This window comes from Hemibagrus wyckioides, linkage group LG17 (genome assembly GCF_019097595.1).
Source record: "Hemibagrus wyckioides isolate EC202008001 linkage group LG17, SWU_Hwy_1.0, whole genome shotgun sequence".
NCBI classification, from domain to species: Eukaryota; Metazoa; Chordata; class Actinopteri; order Siluriformes; family Bagridae; genus Hemibagrus; species Hemibagrus wyckioides.
This window is the reverse complement of record NC_080726.1, coordinates 3,975,578-3,994,492: the sequence shown is the minus strand read 5'-3', so window position 1 is coordinate 3,994,492 and position 18,915 is coordinate 3,975,578. Positions and strand designations below refer to the sequence as shown.

The 18,915-nt window shown below is 39.9% G+C and overlaps 1 protein-coding gene across 1 annotated transcript; it reads left to right on the top strand.

The window, feature by feature from the left end:
- The first annotated feature begins 3,893 nt into the window (after window positions 1–3,893).
- On the top strand, window positions 3,894–15,240 carry nufip2 (nuclear FMR1 interacting protein 2). Its single transcript, XM_058414300.1, has 4 exons — window positions 3,894–4,129; window positions 7,364–9,034; window positions 9,364–9,396; window positions 10,796–15,240. The coding sequence occupies exons 1-4, from the start codon at window positions 3,985–3,987 to the stop codon at window positions 10,846–10,848; spliced, it is 1,902 nt and encodes a 633-aa protein (XP_058270283.1). The 5' UTR covers window positions 3,894–3,984; the 3' UTR covers window positions 10,849–15,240.
- The last annotated feature ends 3,675 nt before the right edge of the window (window positions 15,241–18,915 follow it).

Here is an 18,915-nt window from a genome sequence, read left to right as displayed (position 1 = left end):
GAGAGACTGGACACAGAGAGACTGGACTCTGAGAGCACCTGAATAATGGTCATGTAACAGGAATTGTTTTTTAATGCTTCAAGAATGATTTCTTAATAATAAATAAATTCACACTTAGAAAACAAAACAATAAATCCACAAACACAAGGACAATTCAGACAAACTGGAAAAGGTAGGTATAGTTTGTGAATAGAATCCTTACCTCTGATTGGACGAGACATCTGTCACTCAGGATATACAAGATGTAGGAAATTGTGTATCTAACTTTATTTCTTGTACATGTGTGGAGTTCTGCCTTTAAACCAAATTATTTTCCACAGTACACCTTAAAATATTTTAAAGAAAATAACAAACATATATTTCTTAAGCGCTACTTTGAGGAAGGACGTTCATACGGCGTGATTTTGGATATACTGATAGCGTATCATGGCGTAAAGTTTAGGTTGCAACGTCTGTCTAAAAACACACCTGAAGAACACAGGAATGTTCGGAAGACCAAACTATTCCAGATTAAAGGATGTAAGGAGCGCTATAAGAGCAGAGCTGTGTTCATACACACAACAATCCATTTTCTACTGCTGCAGATACTGCTGGACTTCCTGTAGATCCTGAGTGACCCATGTCTCGTCCAATCAGAGGGAAGAATTCCATTCACAAAATATACCTACCTTTTCCAGTTAGTCTTGATTGTCCTTGCGTTTTCGGATCCACTCTTCTCTTCTGTAAAGGCTTTCCACTAGATGTTGGGGAATTGTGTTCATTCAGCTACAAGAGTGTTAGTGAGATCAGACATGGGTACTTTTTATATTACATCTTCTTCTTCTTCTTTCGGCTTTTCCCTTCAGGGGTCTCCACAGCGAATCATCTCTCTCCACCTATCCCTATCTTCTGCATCCTCAACACTCGCACCCACTAGCTTCATATCCTCATTTATTCCATCCATATACCTCCCCTTTGGCCTTCCTCTTTGCCTCCTGCCTGGCAGCTCCATGTCCAACATTCTCCTGCCAATATACTCACTCTCCCTCCTCTGAACATGTCCAAACCATCTTAACCTGGCCTCTCTAACTTTGTCCCCCAAACGTCCAACATGAGCTGTCCCTCTGATGTACTCATTCCTAATCCTGTCCAACCGTGTCACTCCCAAAGAGAACCTCAACATCTTCAGCTCTGCTCCCTCCAGCTCTGACTCCTGTCTCTTCTTCAGTGACACTGTCTCCAAACCATACAGCATGGCCGGTTTTACCACTGTCTTGTTCACCTTCCCCTTGATTCTTGTTTCAATTCATGTTTATTATTTTGAACTGATTTTTATTAAATACAGGTGATGAACAACAATAGAAGCATGAGAGAAAAAAAAGATTATTGCAGTCACTGGCTGCTCTTAAAAATGTTGCTGATTTACAAAAAAATGCAAAACACATTTTTAGTAAAAAATTTTAAAACGACTTAGTCTGAACATTACACACAAGGGCTTCGTGTATTAAATGCTGTTCTTTGTGTTTAAACTGTATTTATTTACTAATAGTTGAGTAAATTGTTGGATTAAACAAGAAAAAGTTTTTAAAAAAAAAGGGAAAAAAAGGTTATTATGACATCACAGGTCACATGACAATGACAACATGGCGGATGTACTATGTCTGGATTGTGTTCGTACTACACACATATACTGATCAGTACATACTGTATGACAGTAGCTTCACGGAGCTCGCTTTGTGCACAGGGGCATTCTAGACAATTTTGGACTTACACCGATCATAACATTATGACCACCTGCCTAATATTGTGTTGGTCCCCCTTTTCCTGCCAAAACAGCCCTGACCCGTCCTGCACTGTGTATTCTGACCCCTTTCTATCAGAACCAGCATTAACTTCTTCAGCAATCTGAGCAACAGTAGCTCATCTGTTGGATCGGATCACACGGGCCAGTCTTCTCTCCCCATGTGTGTCACTGAGCCTTGACCATCCATGACCCTGTCGCCGGTTCACCAGATCCTTCCTTTGGACCACTTTTGATAGATACTGACCACTGCAGACCGGGAACACCCCACAAGAGCTGCAGTTTTGGAGATGCTCTGATCCGGTCTTTCCTCCGCCATCACAATTTGGCCCTTCATCAAACTCGCTCAAATCCTTACGCTTGTCCATTTTTCCTGCTTCTAACACATTAACTTTGAGGACAAAATGTTCACTTGCTGCCTAATATATCCCACCCACTAACAGGTGCCATGATGAGATCATCAGTGTCATTCACGGCACCTCTGTGACCGTGGTCATAATGTTATGCCTGATCAGTGTATGTGTGTGATGATTGAAGGGTGCACATACATTTGGTCTTACAGTGTATCACAGAAGCGCTCTCTTTCACACCACATGTCACGCCCCTCCTTTCTGATAAATACTCTAGAGCCTCGAACAATATTCTGTAATAAACATTTGATATATTATAATAATAACTGCTTGTGTGATGTTCATTACACAGTCTGTGCTTTAGTGATGGCAATGAGGAGCAGAATACATGCAGAGAAGGCAGAAATATAATGGATTAGTGCACTAAATAGTGAACAGGGTGTGGTTTTGGACACATCCCGAGTCTTGCACCGAGCGAGTGGAACAAAACAGCGGCTGCGGCGCACTGGCGCCTCTGAGCGCACGCGGTGATTGGGTCTATTGTAGGGCTGTTCGATTCCCAAAAAAACCGCTCAGAGTCGACTCCGATTCTGATACAAAGGCGGCGCGATTCACAGGAATCGATTCAAAGAGTCAGTTCCCCCATAAACGTTTGTACGTAGATTTCAGAACCTAAAACACATCATAAAAAAATGAGATGTTGTCAAATAAACGTAATATATATTTTATTTTAAATAATAAAATCTAATATTTAATAAGTACATTATTATTATTATTATTATTATTATTATTATAAGCTATGATCATTTCATGGCATGGATGATAAAGGGGTTTTTGACTCATGTACTTCATATACAGTGATTTAAAAAGTTATGAACAACTACTGCTGTTTTAGTTATTTAGTGTCATTAAAGCTTCACTAACTTTATAACTAAATGAACACCCTGCCCAATACATGCAGTGTTTTCTTGCTTTTTTCTTGGTATGAAATGTTCAAGTGTTCCCAGGATGAGGTTTCTGGATCCATCGTGTCCCTAAAGAGCCATATAAAGACGAAGGAATGAAGTAATTCTCTCACTAAAGTCAACTTGAGTGTAGGTGGAAGGTTCAGGAATAAAATGCTCTGATAAACGGTTGAAATATTATTGCGCCTATTAAATTTCACAAGCTTATATTTTTTAATCTGTTGACAGGTTTCTGATTGAGAGGCATTCGATGTATACTACAGCGTTATGAAACACCCATAATACACTACGGAGCAGGGCACGATTTTCAGTTTCTAGAGAGTTTCACATGTTCTCCTTGTGTGCATCAGGGTGAATTCTTCCCAGAGCCGGAATTATCCCCGGAACACTGGGAGTGAGGTGGGAATAAGCACACAGGTATACCACACATACCCATGTTTACACACACGGGGTGATTTCGATTCATCAGCCTATTCACAACCGTGTTATTGTGTGTTAAGTTTTACATTCTCTCCTTGTGTGTGTGTGTTTCCTCTGGGTTCTCCGGTTTCCTCTCACCACAAAAAAATACGGCTGTGGATGGGCTGATGAATCGAAAATCACCCCTGAACATATGTTCAGTGCATTTATCCCCACCACGTTCCCAGTGTTCCCAGGATAATTCCAAGCCCTGGGAATTATTCACCCTGGCCCAAAGCGTTTACTGAAGCTGGATTAATGAACGAGTGTCTTCTCTGCATGAATCAGTAACACCGAGTCGACTCCCGGTGCTTGCGAGTCTTTTGAGGAGTCGACTCGCACCGCTCCACTCTATTGCCCATGTCTGTGCTGCTCCTGCTGTGGTGTCCAGACCCAGCTGAGCACATTTCACTGTTAATGACACTGTTATATGGCGGAGCGGCCCTTGACAGGGGCGAGCGGGATACGGCTCAGTCACGGAGCGGACGATGGACCGGATCGATCGAGATTATCGGTGAACGATGATCAAAGCTGCCGTCAGCTCCAGGACGAGGAAACGCAGACGAAGAAAACAGGTTAGTGTTTAGCCTCATTTTTTTTAACTTCTTTAAACTTCATAAATCATCACACGACCCCCTGATGCAACTCAATGAAACGCTAGAACTTGTCGGTTGGCTGCGTTTGGCGCTCGACTGGACGCTTGTCATCAACAGTGAGATGCTTAAATTAGCTAGTTTTTGTTATTATTAGCTTTCGGGAAGCTAGCAAGTGTGGACATTGACCTTGTGCACCGGCTTCCACCCATGCTAACCGATTAATATACACACATTTTAAACCGTCATAGCAGTTTAGTTAAAGCATTTTCGCTTTAAAAATATGACTTCTGCATTCCTTCTCTTTGCAGAGAAAAATAAATAACGCGCATTCGCTCACTCAGCTTTCCACAGCGACACTAACCGGCTCCTGTGGAATGCCGCTAAGACGGTTAGCTTCGCTAAGCTTATTTCCTGTCCGCCATCTTGGATGGTACGCGTATTCCCCCTACCCGTATTCTGTACCATTCCCCGCCTCCACTTATAATTGGCTAGTTGCTCATTTCCAGACTGCGGACTGGTGCCGGGTGTACGCGATCAACCAATCACAGGGCGGGAGGTGGAGCCCTGCCCGAAAGTGGGTGGGAAAAAAAAAAAAAAAAAAAAAAAGCCGACACAAACTTATTTTATGTTAGTCTCAGAGAATAACATTATATAGAACAAGACACTTCTGAGACAAAATGCATGTTTTGCAGTCGGGGGAAAACACGGAATAATTAAAATTGAAACAGCTCTTGTATATTTTCCTTCATTATCAAGGCTAAAATTAAGGCTAGTCAGAGTGAGCTAGCTTAGAATGCTAACAGGCTGTAGGCCCTGTTGCTCTAGCTGGCAGTCATGTGAGAGTGCAGAAGGCCTGACTGGAATTGCAGCCGCAAAAAAAAAAAAGAAAAGAAAAAACACTATTTACGGCTACTTAGCTATAATAATCACTCTCTCTTGGGTTATAAAAACATAAATAAATTAAGAATTAAGAGGTTTTTTCATCCCCCAGAAATGTATTCAGCTTGTTTGCAGTTTGCTTGTCACTGATGCCTGACTAAATACCACCAACAACAAACGTCACATTTACTGCAAAATGTCTTAAAAAATAATAATTAAAGATGTACAAATGACCCAATTTATCATCCGGTCACTTACTAGAAGTTCTGCTTGATTCGGATGTTTGTATGATGATGTTTTCATCTTAGAACAGTGTGCTGTTGAATTCTCGGGTCAGAATGTGTTGCTTAAGTAAAGAATAAAACACTCCATATTGTGCTGTTTTAGGAAATTAATCAACGACTAGATGATGCGATGAAGGAGTTACTGAGGTGTTTTTTTTTTTTCTTATTATACTACATGGAACATCATGGCGAAACAAGTTAGTTCCTGTTTTCACTCATGTTATGGCAGCTATAAACACTCAGTTCCTTCACCAATCGTCAGTCAGTTCCTTCAGCAACCCCTTTCTCTCTCTCTTGAAGTTAATAAGACCAAAAATAGTCTGCATGTCATGTTGCGTTCCAGTCAAGGTTGAAGCTTTCCCACATCTATCCGGGAAAAAACGAAGAAAATGCCTCCCCTGAGGTAAACTTCTAGCTTATCGACTCGGGATCATCTTTTACGGAGTCAAGTCGAGTCAACATGGCCGCTCATAGCGTCAGAAATGAACAGCAGCGCTTGTGAATTTCTTTCACTGAATGAATTTCTTTTCATCAGTTATGCTTTATGTACAAGTACGTGCTTTAGATAATTCCCCATAGAGATGTAATTGATTGTTACAAAGCGGTGACACTGGAGACTCCTTCCACAAATGCTATGTAAACATTCTCACAGAAAACTTCATATCAATAAGTGTTGTTTGAGGGTAAATGTCACGTATTTTTATTAGCCTTATAAGATGTAGATATTATGATAAATTTTTTCACGCATATAAATTATACGTTTTTTCTAAAATGATTTTTTTGTTTGGGTTTTTTTTTTTTTTTTTTTTTTTTTGTAATTAGTACGTAATTAATTACAATTTTTTCCCCACAATATTTTGGTAATAAATATTAAATATATTTTCAATTTATTTTTATGTTTACATATTAACATTAAAACAAGCACATAAATTTTGATTGTATTAATTATTATATGATTTGCAGCTGCTAGCCAGAGTCAAGAATTCAATAAGTATCGCTAACAACGGTCAGACGTATCTGTCAAGTAAAAAAAATCCAAAAGTCCAAATCCTAAGTATATTTAGTATATTCCCAGTCACTAACTTGATGTTCATGTTGATTAAGTCTTCAGCTAGCCAGCCATCTTGTTGGTTGACAAGCGTTACTAAAGGGATCGTAGTCTCATTGTGAATCAATACTAAGCATTTGTTCTCAAGTATCAGTGTCTAAGGTGTTAGTGTTGAAGTGAACATCCCAAATATGACCGAGCTGCATTTGGACATGTCAGTAGCACATAGGTTAAAAATAGGGTGAGTATCGTTGACCTCAGCCTTTTTCTTTTTACCATTTACCATCAGTTTTTTTTTTTGTTTTTTTTTTTTACCATTTCTGCTAGTCAGCAACATTATGTAAAAACATGATGGAATAGGTCCAGAGATTTTTTTTATTTTTATTTTTATCCATTCACATTTTTTTCCCTACTCAGCATGATCCCATTATCAGAGCATGGGGTCCCTGAGACTAGATCCCCCATGGGTAGTCACTGAGCCCAAGCTTGCCGTCTGCAAGCTTCTTTCGCCGAGTTATGCGAAATATCAGAAGCATGACGATGACATGCTTCAAGACAAGTTGTGCCGTGTGTTCATGAGAAAGATCTGTGTCGTGTCAGCCAACACCACGCATGTAAATAGCACAAAGGATGTCGGTGGAAAGCCGAAAGAAAAGTGTGTCAGATCTGGTCCGGTGCTGATCTAGCGGTTGAAGCCAGTATTCTGTATTGGATCAGTGCATTCTTTACATTAAAATGCATATTTTTCATGCACACGTGTTTGGCCAGTCGCTAACCTGTAGCAGGCCACCAAATTTTTTTTTTTTTAATGAAAAACTATAACCCTGATGATTCTGCTTCAACTTTTTAACGAATCTATTCCAGATATTCGTTCTTTATGCAAACTTTGACCAGGGTCGACCTTGGAGAACTGGCTTAGATTTGTACTTGGGCTCTTTGTTAATCAGATGACTTGGTTTGATTTTTATTTTAATTGCCCGTGTGTCCTTTTTCTACCCGCAGAGAATGGAAAAATAAATGGATTTGTAGTTGAGGGAGAGGAGACTCCCACTTCCCTTGACCTAGACAGCTCTCTGCACTCAGCGAGCCACAATGGTGACAAACTCCTACTAGAATCCGACTTGAAACCAAAACCCTCTGGACAGCCCTCACACACCGGCCTGAAGGGGGAAAGGAAAGGCAATAACACTAGTAGAAACAGTATGGACTGCAAAAATGACAAGCCCTCAGAGTTGACCGCACACGAGGGCAAAAAGGAGGCCTTGGCATCTCTAAACGGCTTGGTGACGCTAAACTGTGGGCCACTCACCAATGGTTATCCCGGCAAGTCCGGCACGGACAATGATGGCAGCGGCTCGGAAAGCGGTTACACCACGCCGAAGAAGCGCCGGGCCCAGAGGAATGGTAAATCTTTGGACAATGTGACTGCTTCAAGCCAGGTCAAGGCCATGCAGCAGGCCAGTAAGCAAGAACCAGGGTCGGCCACTCTAGAACTGGCCGAGAGAACCTCGGCGGCGCAGGTGGAAATCGGCCGAGCCTCCTCAAAGACAGACGGCCATTCCGGTGGCTTGACAAAAACTAGAGAGGCGACCACTACCCCACCTGCGCTACCGACGTCCGAGGTTTATCGGAAAAGCGCTGGGAAAAAATTTGAGGATAAGTCCACTAAAACGAAAGTGGCAGCATCGGCTAAAGAGGACTCGTGGACTCTGTTCAAGCCACCGCCTGTATTTCCTGTGGATAACAGTAGCGCGAAGATAGTGCCTAAGATCAGTTATGCAAGCAAAGTGAAGGAGAACCTCAATAAGGCAGCCCAGACTGGCACCGAGATTCCTGCCCCTGCTCCACAGGTACACGGGAGGCCATCGCAGGTACCCATGTCGGCTGTGAAAACCATCACCTCGGCCAGCTTCAGCAATGGTGACGGCAATACCTGCCCTCTGCCTGGTCCCCACTTCACCTCGGTCTCCGGTTCCTCCCCCATGCCAGTCGTCTCCTCAGCAGGCTCTGATCATGTAGCATCTTCCTCCGGCAGTAGCTGCAATCCCTCCACCTCCACCTCAACCACCACACCCGAACCCAGGAAGCCTAATCTGTTCGTTTACCCCCTTTCCGCCTCCTCCTCTTCCAATATGCAACTTTCTCTCCCCAGCGGCCGTCAGTCCGACCCCCCACCCAATCAGAAATCCCTGGGCGACATCTTCCAAAACCAGTGGGGTTTGTCGTTCATCAACGAACCCAGCAGCGGCCCGGAAGGTCCGACGTGCGGCTCGACGGCAAAGGACAAAACCGGTGAGGCGAGCTTTCAGGGAGGCTCCACTGCCGTTGTGGAAACACAGACACACAGTGCCCCCCAGAGGCCAGATCAGTCAGCTTTCCCAGACAAACGGACTAGCACTCAGAGCGTGAGTAAAGGAGGAAACCTCACCCTGTCTGCGGCCAGTGGGGCCATCGAAGGCTCGCTTCAGTCCTTGAACCCCGAGGTGGATACGCAAAAGGACGAGCCTGGGGTTTCCGGTGCAATAGCGTTTTGCTCTTCCTCTAAGGACATTGGGGCAGAGCTACCGCGCAAGTTGTCTCTGCCCAGAGAGCAAGGCTACACTAAGGGCTTGGAGAGGAGGGCCAGCTGGGACTTTTTTGATCTTAAAGCTGCTGTAGTATATCACACTAAAGGTGAACTACCATCACTTCTTAATAATTGCAGAAACCTTTTAACTTGATGCAATATTTCTTACATCCTAGCGCTTATTTACTAAATGTCTTTTTTCTCTCATAGATGTTTTTGACTTAGGCTAATTTAACTCATTTATTCCCAGTAACCTTTAAGTGAACTTTTGAACTTGAAGCAGACTTGATGAATTTGCTTATGCAAAATAGCTCCTTGCGCACGGTTTTGGTCCATAAACGTAAGCAATTGATTAAACAAAGTCCTTTTGCAGTGTTTTGAGCATCTTCATAAGATTTGACACATAATAAGCTTTTTTTTTCTTCTTTTTTTTCAGAAATGGAATATATTTTGAATTTGCAAAAGCAAGGTAAGTGTCATTTCTTTATTTTGCTTATGCTTTTAAATATGTGTGTGTGTGTGTATGTATGTATGTATGTATATAATATAATATAATATAATATAATATATATATATATATATATATATATATATATATATATATATATATATATATATATATATATATATATATATATATATATATTAAAGGTTGTCTCAGTGGTAAAGAGATATAGGATTATTTGTTATGACTTCAGATCCCAGGACCACCAAGCTGCCACTGCTGGGCCCTTGATGCAGGTCTCCTATACATTAATTCCTTAATTACCCAGTATCCGACATCAGAGCAGAGCAACACAACCTCCTTCTCTTATGTATATTGGCTTCCCTTCTCTGTGCTGCCAAACAGATATGACTGAATACTCACAAAACATAAACTGGGGCATAAATTAAGAAAATGACACCGTCACTGCCAGACATCCTGCAGTCTGTATCACTGCATTGTTGACACTAGATACAAAAACCACAATGTCCTATGTCTTATGGTCACATATTGGATATCTATACAATCTAGGGCTGTATACAGAATTGGTTCAGGTCTGATTTGAAAAGCTTAGATTGTGGTGTCCACATAGACCTGGAAAAAACAGACCTGTGTTTCTTTTAGTGACACACAAGATGGCTGATGTGTGTATCCTGCATCCTCAGAAATGAACGTGATTCTTGCATTGGTGTAATAGCAACATAATTTGTGATTCATTCAGCATCAGTCAGGTCAAGCACGCATGTTGGGATAGTGAGGTCTGGGGTGCGTTTGGTGTTTCATTCCAATGATGTTTAGTAGGGTTGAGTCAGAGTCAGGGCTTTGTGTGGAACACTCGTGTCAGGACTTTTCCACATAAACATTAGCAAAACGTGTCTTCATGGAGCTCAGGAGCTTCCACTCCAATGTCTTCATGGAGCTCAGGAGCTTCCACTCCAATTCCTTAATGGTGCACAGGAGCTTCCACTCCTTCAGGGGCCCAGCAGTGGCAGCTTGGTGGAGCTGGGATTTGAACCATCGCAACCATCGGATCAGTAGCCCAAACACCTTAACCACATCCCCTTGCAGCCTTCAAATGTGCCTTTTGCATACCAAGTCTTCTCTAGATCAGTAAACCTCCGTTGAATTTAAGGTCTTCAATTTAAGACCAGGATCATGACGATGGTGAAAAGTAACTGGGTTTAATATCGCTGTACATGAAATCGTGGACAGTCCATGGTGTTCAGGATGTCTTGGCTCTGGTGTGTTTTGAAGTGGATGCCACTTTTAAGCCTCTAGACGTACATAAAGTACACAGATGAGGGCACTACCAAAGCTACTTTGCGATCAATCCGAAAGCTAAATTGTATTAATGGGGACAATTTTCCTTCTTGTCCATTTCCAGATCCAAATCGCGTAGTGCTTTACAGTGAATCTAAGAACGGTCCTGACCAGTGAGGCTCAGTCCGGACACGCCGTCTCCTCAGCCGGACTCCGTTAAGAAAAAGACGCGCTTCAAGAAAGCCCAGCCGCAGCCTCCGACTCGGAACAAAGGCCGCTCTCGAGACGGAGTGTTTAAAGAGGCTGAGGCTGAGTGGATAAAACGGGTTGGCTGATAAAGGACAAGAAACCAGGACCTGGAGCCGAGACGCTCTGCCTCTAAAGCAGGACCTGTTTTTTTTTTTTTTTTTTTTTTGTTTGTTTTGTTTGTTTGTTTGTTTGTTTGTTTTTGTTTGTTTTTTTTAGCGATGTTCACAAATTCACAAACTTACAATACAGCTTTTCTTCTAAAAGCAGAGATGGCAGACGTCGTCCTGCTGGATGCCTGAGAGGGAGGCATTTCGGACGCACCGCGCTCTCGTGTCCGAACACACTGAAATCCTTTTGACAGGCATGGGGAAACGTCGCCCTCTAGTGACTGGGGGGAGGGGGGTCAAATCAAATCAACAATGATGAACTGTTCAATGTTTCAGGGGACACATTAAAAAACAAAACAAAAAAAAAAAAACACCATTTAGGTCGAGCTGGCGCTTGCTAAGGCCTTGGGATAACTGTCTTAATTTTTGTGAATGAATTTGGACGAGTCTTGTTATCTGCTTTTATTTTTCTTTTTTTTTTTCCATTTCACTTAAAACGAAATGAAATTCTAAGGTTTCCAGGGTGCACTTAAGCGAGAATAGACTTGCAAACTGCTGTCTGCATAGATCCCGAGGAAGATCCACTAGTCTTATGGTCGTCTCGTCACCTTCCACCTTCTCGTCCTGCAGTCGCACCTACGCCAGAGACGAAGCTACAGTCTGACCCTTTTTTTGTTTTCATTTTATATTTCGAGCTTTAGCTGCCAGTGGACGAGTAGATAAGATAAGATGCACCACGAATGTCAAAATCGCTTCATCACCAGTTCTTTCTCTCGGTTTATTATTATTTCCTTAGAGCTTCTCCTCTGTCTCCTTCTCCTTCTTTTCTCGGTCTGTTTCTCTCTGTATGTATTTCTTTTGCACAAGGAACAGAATCTGCTGTTGTGGTGTGAGTTGTTGTTGTTTATTTTTTTTAGGGCTACAAGGCCACGGTTTAGCATGACACGGTAATATGTTTGATGCACACGAACATGCACCATTTTTTCTTTATTTCTCAACAAGCACCACTTATTTTTATCCTTTTTTTAAAAATGCATACACAGTTAAACAGGGCTCTGTTCCTTTATTCTCTAGCTCATGGATTTTCTCGTTTTAAAGCAGGAGTCAGGCGCGAGGTTTTTCTCTACAGCCTGGAGATGTTTTTTTGTTTATTCGTTCGTTCGTTTTCTTTAGCGACAGAAAAGCAAATATTAAGATTTAACCTTTTTTTTTCTTTCTTTTTCCATCTATTTTATCTCATGACAAGATAATTGATTCATATATTATATATAATGAGTAGCACTTTATGTATTTTTAAAATCGTATTATCTTGACAGAACGTCAACAGATCAGTGCGTAACGGAAACCATAGTGATTACGAATAGGATACTAATTTCTAACAACGGACTGGAGGCCCTCGGAAAGGAGAAAATACTAAAAAAAAAAAAAAAAAATAAGTAAAATTGAGGAATTGTGTTGCAAGGAGAAATGAAATGAAATGTACCAACAGTGTTATTGCCAAAAAAAGGAAAAAAAAAAGAAAAGGGTGTCCATGTTTGCTCCGAATCTCTGTTTCTTTATTTTTAATTTTTTTTAATTTTTTTGGTTCTATTTAACGAAACTGATTTTAGACTGTAATGGAAAGCCAAGTGGATCATTTTAGCATTGTGTTCCGCTCTCTCTCTCTCTCTCTCTCCCTCTCCCCCTCTCTCTCTCTATCTCTCTCTCTTTCCTTTGTCTATACAGGGCCATACACACTGCCAGCTCCAGAAGTGGAAGAAAAAAAAAAATTCAACAGCACTTTTCCTCTTTTCTTCCCCGAAAACTTTGTCGCCGCTTTCTGTTTCTGAAGCTGGTTCGAGGTTCGGCCCTGGATTTTTTTTTATTTTATTTTTTTTTTAAGTTATGACACATTTCACATCATCAGCCCGGTCATTAACACAGACATCGTCACCAAGATAACGCTAAAGATTTGCTTTTTAAAATCGGTCGCTTTCTTTCTGTCTATCGTTCTTTCCACTACGATGCACCTTCGCTACATTCTCCTCCACTTCCCAACCGCTGCGTTAGCGTGAGTCGGTCCACTCTGAGCAAACCTCGGGTTTACATCAGATCACCCTTTGGGTTTGTTCTTGGCTTTTTATTTTTGTTTTCTTTTTACATTTTTTTAATTTTTGGATCAGAGTAGTACGGAGCCTCTGAAAGGGACCTTTGCAAAGGAAAAAAAAACAATAAAATAAATAAAAATGTAAAACATATGTGCTAAAAGAAAAAAGTCATTAGATCATTTTCTGCTTTTATGCTTTTTCCTAAAAGAAAAGGACATGGTATAAATTCTTATTTAGGGAATTATTCAGTTTTTTTTAAGGGAAAAAAAATCATAATTACAGCATGTGCATGAGAGATTTATTTTTATTTTATTATATTTTATCACCAGTCTTATTTTATTTAAGGAAATAAATCATGAAAATGGAAAATTATCATGTGCACGTGGAATAATTTTCCTTTTTCCACATGATTTTTTTTTTTTTTTAATGGGAAAAAAAAAAGGAAACAAAATTGATAAGGTCGTTCTTTATTATTTTTTATTTTCTTTAAGGGAAAGAAATCTTGTGAAAATTTAAAACTCTCCTGAATACAGAATTAATATGTATGGTTTTTTTTTTCCTTTCTTTTTTTTTTTTTTTTTTAAAAAAGAATTTTTGTTTTTCATTGCAAATGTCCCTTAAGGGGCTCTGTAGAGTAGAGGTGTGCGTAGGACTACTTCTAAAATAGTCCATCCCCCCAAAATTAATAATAATAATAATAATTATTATTATTATTATTATTATTATTATTATTATTATTATCAGTGACCATATTAGTGATTGGTATTGAACAGTCCTGGAAGAGCTGATGGAGGTCCTGATGCACACCTTGAGCTCAGAGTTAGCCATGTAGGGTTTTTTTTGTTTTGATTTCTTCTTTTTAACGATGATGATGATGATGATGATGATTAACCCCTGGGACCGTGCCGCACGTCTTCTTTCTTTCTGGACCTTTATTTTTAATCTGAGCGCTTCTGGCGTGGAGCCGTTGAACTCGGCGGATTCACATGGCAGAACCTCCCGTATCAGGGGACACGCACACCGAGTCTTCACCCGATCCGTACGAAGCACTTATTCCCCATCGACTCGGGCGCTAGCGGCTGTGTTCACGCGTAGACTCCGTATCCCGCACACTAACCCCTGAACCCCTCGGTTTCACCTCCTCACGTGTGTAGTGATGAGTGCGAGAGCAGGGAGAGATCAAAACTAGACTGTTTCTTCTCTACATCGGAAACGTTTCTACATCAAGAGTATACATAGGTTTTTTTCTACGACGCGTGTCCCGTTCGTTGTGCCGTTCCGACTGGTGCGTCTGTCTGTCCGTCTGTCTCTGTCTGTCTGTGTGCGCGTCTGTCTGAGCGTCTGAGCATGTGTATTCGTCCTCATCTAACCGCTCGACGAAGCGCAGTGTTGAGAACTTGCTGACTCCTGAGTCCAGACCACGCTGTGAGAAATATTACACTGATCCCTTCAGAACATGGAGAAAAAAAACAACACTCTCTCTCTTACTCACACCCCCCCCCTCTCACTCACTCTCTCTCTATCTACCCCCCCACTCTCTATCCCTCTCACTCTCACTCACTCGCAACACCCCTCACTCTCTCTCTCTTACTCACTCACACCCTCACTCTCTCTCTCTATCTATCCCCCTCACTCACTCTCTCTCTCTCTCTCTCTCTCTCTCTCTCTCTCTCTCACTCACACCCCCCCTCACTCTCTCTCCCTCACTCTGTATCTATCCCTCTCTCCCCCCCCACTCACTCACTCACTCACTCACTCACACTCCCTGTCTCTCTCTCTCACTCACCCCCCTCTCACTCTCTCCCTCACTCTCTCTTTATCTGTCTCTCTTTCTCTCACTCTCCCCCCTTCTTGCTCCTTCTCTCCCTCCCTCTATTTTTCTCTCTCTCTGTCTTCCGCTACCTCTCTCTCTCTCTCTAACACCCCCCCCCCCTCTCTCTCTCTTATTCCCGGTCTCCAGCAGCGTTTATTTTGTGCCATGTTTTGACTGTTAAAAAAGGAAGTCTGGGTGAGCGTCTGGTTTTGCGTGTTGCTCTGTCTGCATTTCCTCCTGCGGTAATGAAGAGGAGGGCAGCGTCCCGTTACAGCCATCTTCATCACTGCTAATAAACTCCATGAAAATCAGAGTCCTGTCTTTCTCAATGATTCCATGAACACCATGAGCTGATGAGCGAAGAGTACACAACTCCAAACCACACACACAGGTACCACACCTGACTCTACACACCTGACTCTTAGGAGTGTGTGTGTATGTGTATAAGAAAGAGAGGGAGAAAGAGTGTGTGTGAAAGAGAGAGGGGGAGAAAGAGTGTGTGTGTGAGAGGGAGAAAGAGTGTGTGTGTGTGTGTGTGAGAGAGAGAGGGGGAGAAAGAGTGTGTGTGTGAGAGGGAGAAAGTGTGTGTGTGTGTGTGTGTGTGTGAGAGAGAGAGGGGGAGAAAGAGTGTGTGTGTGTGTGTGTGTGTGTGTGAGAGAGGGAGGGAGGGAGTGTATGATTGCACCTTGGTGTGTCTGTGCATGTAATTGTGTGTAGGTATGCTTTTGTATAATTGTGTTTAGATGAGTGTGTCAGAGTGAGATTGTGTGAAGGTGTGATTGTGTCTAGATTTTTTGTTGTTACTGTGTGTGTGTGTGTGTGATTGCGTCTAGGTATGTTTGCATGATTCTGTGTGTGTGTGTGTGTGTGTGTTTTTAAGCGATTGTTTCTAAGTGTGTTTGTTTTTATTTTGTGTGTTTGCATGGCAGTGTGTGTGTGTGTAATTGTGTCTAGGTGTGTTCGTTTCTACTGTGTGTGTGTGACTGTGTGTGTGTTTGTAAGTGATTATGTCTAGGTGTGTTAAAGTGACAGATTTTGTGTGTGTGACTGTAATTGTCTCTAGGTTTATTTGCATGACTGTGTGTGTAATTGTAGATCCAATAAGCACTCTGCCTTGGATAAGTGTCCAGTTTCCTCCACTGACCTTTAAGCTTCACTGGGATTTTATGTCATGACTCAACACTAAATATCTCATTATGATAAAATTCTGGAAAAGTTCTAGAACATCAGCATTCAGGTTTAAAATCTCAGACTGGAGAAGATGCTCAGAGGAGATCAGAACGCTCTACAACACTGGGACAAATGCACTGCACTGCCACTGGGCGGCGCTGCCGTCTAATACATCATATTCACCGAGCAAGCATAACATTATGACCACCTGCCTAATATTGTGTTGTTCCCGTTTGACTGAAACAGTCATGCACTGTGTATACTGACACAAACTTCTTCAGCAGTTTGAGCAACAGTAGCTCGTCTGTTGGATCGGCCTTCACTCTCCACGTGCATCACTGAGCCTTGACCGCCCATGACCCTGTCACCGGTTCACCACTGTTCCTTCCTTGGACCACTTTTGATAGATACTGACCACCGCAGACCGGGAACACCCCACAAGAGCTGCAGTTCAATTTAACCAGATAAAACGATCATAGTAGATTAAAAACTGCCTATTCTTCAGAGAGAATATTAAATAAAATATTTAATATTTATTAAATAATAATGATATAAATAATAATAAATTACATAAATTTATTTACTTTGTTTATTATTATTAGTTATATGAAATATCCAGCTGTGATTCCACCACTGTGTGGCCATGTAGTCTTTTATTTTAATTTAAATTTTATTTTAATTTAAGAAAGTGTAATTAATTATTTATTTATTAATCAGACATTTATCATCACATGGAAAAAAACTTTAGCTTTATAGTTGAGTGTTTATTATTATTATTATTATTATTATTATTATTATTATTATTATTATTATTATTATTATTATTATTAAACTTACTGAGCTCATATTGCAACCTCACTGAAAAAAAGCAAGAAAATATTTCTTCTCCATGTGATCTTCAGGAAATACAACTCTTGGATAAAACACGTTCCTGAGACTCACACTTGATTTATTAACAAACAAACAAACAAATAAACAAATGATGTTGACTTCCTGCTGTGTATTCAATGCAAATTAATTAATTAATTAATTCTTTAATTAATGAGGTTGACATCCTGCTGCTTATTCAATGCAAAAGAAAAAATAAATAAAATAAATATATAAATAATTAAATGAGGTTGACTTCCTGCTTATTCAAAGATTTTTTTTAAATTCTAAAAAAAAAAATTATATATATATATATATATATATATATATATATATATATATGCACAAAAATGTATGTATATAAGAGTATTTTTTATTATTATTATTATTATTATTATTATTATATTTTAAACAAAAATCATTATAAATCATAACAGAGTTTTTTCTGTTCTTTTTTTTTCATTTTTTTCCTGTTGAATTATTAAATGAGCATTTCCATATACTTAAATAAATAAATAAATAAATAAATAAATAAATAAATAAATAAATAAGCAAGCAAGCAAGCAAGCAAGCAAGCAAGCAGATTAGGTGTGCCTCAACTGCTGCTGTAACTGCTGCTGACTTTTCCTCTGTATCTTAGAAACCGTGTTGCATGTAAGTGGTTATTTATAGAGGATAATGTGAGGAAATTAAGGAGAAAATACATTTTTTACACTCAGTATGAGCTTCACCTCCGCGCACAGCATCTTCTTTATATCTTCAATATTCACTTTTATTTACATGATTCCATTTTTTAATTATAGAATTATAGAACTGAATTGCTCTAGAATTTCAATTTTCAATTATTGAATGTTATTCTCACATGTATAATTATTTACAATTATTTATTCATGCATTCATAATAGAAACAATGTATTAATTGTTTTATTATTATTTTAAATTAAATTACAATATTGAAATTATAAATTTAATAATATAAATTATATTATCATTTTTCAATTTTCTTTTACATTTTTTTTACAAATCCTTTTTAAAATCTATTTTGTAAAAAAATGATTTTTTTTTTAAAAATCTTAAGCATGAACTTTTTTTAGCTTTTACATTGAAAAATGCTGAACAAATTAAATAAAAAAAATAATAAATTAATTAAATTTTAAAAAATTGTGCATTTCTTTTAGCTCAACAACCAATATAGATTATTTTCTGGTAATAATCTATAAAGACAGATTATTCCATGGGTATAAGCTTAAGGCAATAATTTGTCTTAAGAGATCGATAGTACTTTATTTTTTCTCAGTGGGTGCCAATAATTTTGCAATTTTCATTATGTACATGTTCTGTGTACATAATAACAAATCTCCATGACTTTTCTCAATCCAGTAATTATAAGAAAAAAATAAAAAAAATAAATAAATAATAATAATAATAATAATAATAATAATAAATACTGCTAAGATTTGCTGCCAAGTTGCTTAGCAACAAATTGATGATTAATAAACATAAGTCACGATACTAAAAGGTACATGCAGAAATCTGCTGTTTGCACAGAATAGATGTTTTAAATTATCTTAACATGTACTGCATTTGCTCTTATCCAGAGCAACTCACATTTATCACAAAGGGGTTAAGTGCCCAGCAGTAGCAGCAGCTTGGTGGACCTGGGATTCGAACTCACAACCTCCTGATCAGTAGGCCAGCGCCTTAACCACTAAGCTACCACATCCCCAGCGTTAAAGCCGAGCGCTCTCAGTGCTCCCGTGTAGCTGCAGCTCACAGCAGGTCCTGAGTGAATTAAGCAGCGTGTTCATTATTCTGCTGAAAGAACAGCGTTATTTTTGTAACAACATCTTCTCTTTCTGTCTTTGCTTGGGGTTATTTTAAGATTAGCACGCAGCAGTGTTTCCACGTCTTTATAATCTCTGAGCTTTACAGACACGCTGGGTGTTTGGTT

Coding starts and splice junctions, on each gene's coding strand:
- nufip2 (XM_058414300.1), top strand. CDS start 3,985: ATGGCGGAGCGGCCCTTGACAGGGGCGAGCGGGATACGGCTCAGTCAC. Junction 4,130..7,363: donor AACGCAGACGAAGAAAACAG/GTTAGTGTTTAG, acceptor TTCTACCCGCAG/AGAATGGAAAAATAAATGGA. Junction 9,397..10,795: donor TTTGAATTTGCAAAAGCAAG/GTAAGTGTCATT, acceptor GTCCATTTCCAG/ATCCAAATCGCGTAGTGCTT.